Source organism: Sinocyclocheilus anshuiensis, unplaced genomic scaffold, assembly GCF_001515605.1.
Source record: "Sinocyclocheilus anshuiensis isolate Anshui unplaced genomic scaffold, SAMN03320099.WGS_v1.1 scaffold776, whole genome shotgun sequence".
Lineage (NCBI taxonomy): Eukaryota > Metazoa > Chordata > Actinopteri > Cypriniformes > Cyprinidae > Sinocyclocheilus > Sinocyclocheilus anshuiensis.
Genome location: NW_015555808.1, coordinates 393,909 through 397,520, shown reverse-complemented (window position 1 = coordinate 397,520; position 3,612 = coordinate 393,909). Strand labels below are relative to the sequence as shown.

At 36.6% G+C, this 3,612-nt stretch overlaps 1 protein-coding gene across 2 annotated transcripts in view; it reads right to left on the bottom strand.

Annotated features, from left to right (window-relative positions):
* Positions 1-1,263: 1,263 nt before the first annotated feature.
* LOC107675108 (G-protein coupled receptor 126-like) overlaps positions 1,264-3,612 on the bottom strand; it is a 40,055-nt gene continuing 37,706 nt past the window's right edge. For both annotated transcript variants that reach the window (XM_016469328.1, XM_016469330.1), the window contains one exon: positions 1,264-2,383. In XM_016469328.1, coding sequence (XP_016324814.1) covers positions 2,202-2,383 — 182 coding nt within the window. In that variant the 3' untranslated portion in view covers positions 1,264-2,201. The remainder of the gene's footprint in view (positions 2,384-3,612) is intronic.

The window sequence follows — 3,612 nt, the reverse complement described above, 5'->3', positions numbered from 1 at the left end:
AACAAGCGCTACTCTACACTGCTCAAAACTCGCGTTTGAATCATCAGTGGCAAATTCTTTAAATAAAAAAACGTACTTACAGGCTGTGAGTCAGAAGCGCCAGACTGTCCTTGCAAAGTTGGAACTGCCCCACTTTATAAATCAGCCTTTGAGCACAGACCCATTGTACGCTACTCTGCAGGTTCAGGAAACAGTCCTCCATAAAATGCGTCACACACTGTGGGCTTGAGTAAGCGGAGGCCGGCAGGCTAGAGTAAGGGCGGGCTTGCGGCAACCACATGTGACGACCCCGGGCTGGACTCCGCTTCATCCACGGTGAAAGCCGATCCACAGCGCGAAGTTGATGTATTTCCTCAGCGACCAGCACGGATCAGCTCTAGGCATGACGAAGCGGATATCGTCCTCTTTTGGAAGACCAAACAAAGTAGTTTCGCTTTCACAACGAAACACACAGCATCTCCACAACATGGCGGCGGCGGCGGCAACAACAATACTACTGCGAGAATAAAAGTTACGCCTTCTTTCTTTGCATGAACATTTGGGCGGTGTTATGCAAATCTTCCCACACAGTGACGTAGACATGTGGGGGCGTGTTTAAACGAGGCATTTTAGGAGGGCGTGGACAAGTCTTAACTTTTATAAAGAATATCTCTTTGGATTTGAGACTTTAGTCTTTGCAACTTTACAGATCTTCTTTATGCACCAAGAGCTTGTAATACTCCAAAGGAAAAATTTAAATCGCATCATATGACCCCTTTAAAGTCAGCTAAAAACAGATTATCAAGATATGGCTGCATCACATACCATATATAAATCGCAATTTACTGTATCATGATATTTAATTAGGCCACCTTTTTAATATTGTTTGGGAAGAACATATTAAACAAACAGGAAATATGAAATTGTTTTGACAGAAAATTTGATTTCCAAAACTCTTGCTCTACATAACAGTATATGCGATTTTCATTTAGGCCTATAACAACCCAGAAAGCACGGAACGTTCCCCTAACATTAGTATTTGGTTCCCAAAAAAATGGAACGATCAAAACATTTAGAAATAACAGATCTATAACTTCATGGGAATGTTAGTAAAACGTTCAGTTTTAGAAGAACATATTAGCTTGTTAGCTGGGAATACAGACACAAAATTTCTGAGGCATCCTTAATATTTCGGATTTTCCACCATAAGCAGAAAATTGTTACTATTCAAACAAATAAGAATGACAAGATGTTTTAAGTGCATTTAATATGCAGGATGTCACATTTTCATAAAGCATCCATGATCACTATACAATGATGATCTACACTGATGACCAGAGCAAACTGAATAGCCCTCGGTAAGCATTTCCTCGGCTGAAATTTTCTTAAATGAAGCATAGAAATCTCTTAAAAGCATTTAAAATAAATACCAAGTCAAAACAACAAAGTCATTAAACTACAGCAACAGGAAGATCTGAACATGTTAGATTTGGTGTATAGCTGTTGTTTTTCATCCATCGTCAAATAGCAGAGGACTAATCTCAATGTTCTGCCCTTCTGTTAGAGCAGTTTTATGAAACTATGCACTGAAACAACTGAACAAGGATCACACTGTAAAAAAAGCAACATTTTCTGTAACATGTTAATCAGTAGTAGATCATGTGAAGACTAAAATAGAGAGCATTTAAATAATAACAAAATAAAAGTATTAAAGGTTCACTAATTTACAGTGAAAATGTACTTAAGGTTAAAGAAAGCTAAACCAAGGCAAAATTCACAAGCATGAAAATTCAAGCTCCAACTGTATTTGTTCTTTCAGTCCCATTCTGAGGAACTAACTAGTACTCCTCATATTAGTCAGTCAGTCTTTGGTTGTGAAATGGTCCCATTTTTTCTGCCGTAGCAAGCATTTATGCATTTATATATACAAAAACAAAAACCAAAGTAATGTGCAAAAAAAGTATGCAAAACCGAAATTAGAACAAGCACAAATAGTAAAATATATTATGAATATTTACAGATCACATAGTCACTATAAGCTGAATATCACAGTATGTCAATTCCACACTTTCATAGCTTGCCCTCTCTACAAGGTTATGCGTTTCTCTACTCCAGTCGGGGAGGGTGGAAGGGCTTGGAAGGTTAACTCAAAATGTAGCATAGTCTTTACACACAAGGTAAGTCTGTGGGACAGAACAGGGCTCCGTCTCAGCCTCCTCTCACTAGAATTTAGTGCTGTTGCTAAAGCTGTCTGACATGATAATGTTTTTGTAGAAGTTGTCAGAGCGCACAGAGCAGTAGCCCTTTACCTTGTCCAGGACCTGGTGGACGGGGAGGATGGACGAGGAAGCCTCTCCGTCGGAAGGGCTGCATTTGGGACTGCTCTGATTGGAGAAACTTTTACCTGCAAATATGCCACAATGGTTGATTGAAGTACTGAGGGAATATACTTATATAGTATAGTGAGATTTAGGAAAAGCAAGTATTGATGTCTAAACACTTGCATACAAGATGTTGATGACAAATGGCACCCAATTTAAACTATTTTTTAAACATACAGTATCGGCTACTTCACAAGAAACAGGACTGTTTTGTCAATGCTTTGACAGTTTGATCATATTAGTTTCCAGTTCATTCAAATATATAAGGGTGAGTCGTTATTTGTTCATGCTATTCTGTTGAATTTCCATGCCTTTGTGCAATCTTAGGCAAAACATTCCAATGCACACATGCACCTTCAGTCCCCTTCTATAGCACTATACTTTTGTCATTTTTTTTTGTGTGTGCAGTGATTGCTTTTTAATGTGCAATAAATTGAACAGCATATCATGCCCTATTGTGAGGCTCCAGAAAGGTGCTAACCTACAGAATAACACAAATATTGAAGCACACTTTTGGCATTTCGGACTTATGCTCCCATGTACCATGTTAGAAATTTCACTAAAACAAAGGTCTCAGTATAAAAATAAATATTATTTCACAATACACATATTGTGTAATACTGGCAAACACACAAACAAACCTACAAAAATATTTTTTGGACCACAAAACCAGTCTTAAGTTGCTGGGGTATATTTATAGCAAAAGCCAAAAATACATTGTATGGGTCAAAATTATTGATTTTTCTTTTATGCCAAAAATCATTAGGACATTAAGTAAAGATCATGTTCCATGAATATATTTTGTAAATTTCCTACTGTAAGTATATTAAAACTTATTTTTTGATTAGTAATATGCATTGCTAAGAACTTCATTTGGAAAACTTTAAAGGCGATTTTCTCAGTATTTTGATTTTTTCTGCACCCTCAGATTCCAGATTTTCAAATAGTTGTATCTCGGCCAAATATTGTCCTATCCTAACAAACCATACATCAATGGGAAGCTTATTTATTCAGCTTTCATATGATATATAAATCTCAATTTCGAAAAATTGACCCTTATGACTGGTTTTGTGGTCCAGGGTCACAAATCAGTCATATGGTCAAAATCATAAATTAACATACTGTCAGTTGTAATTGATCTAGAAAAAAAAAATAGAAAAAAAATGTGGGAAATAGGATTTTCCCTTCACTAGTGGGTGCAAGAACATAACAGTAAAAATAGAAAAAAAAAAAAAAAAAAAATTTAAATTTG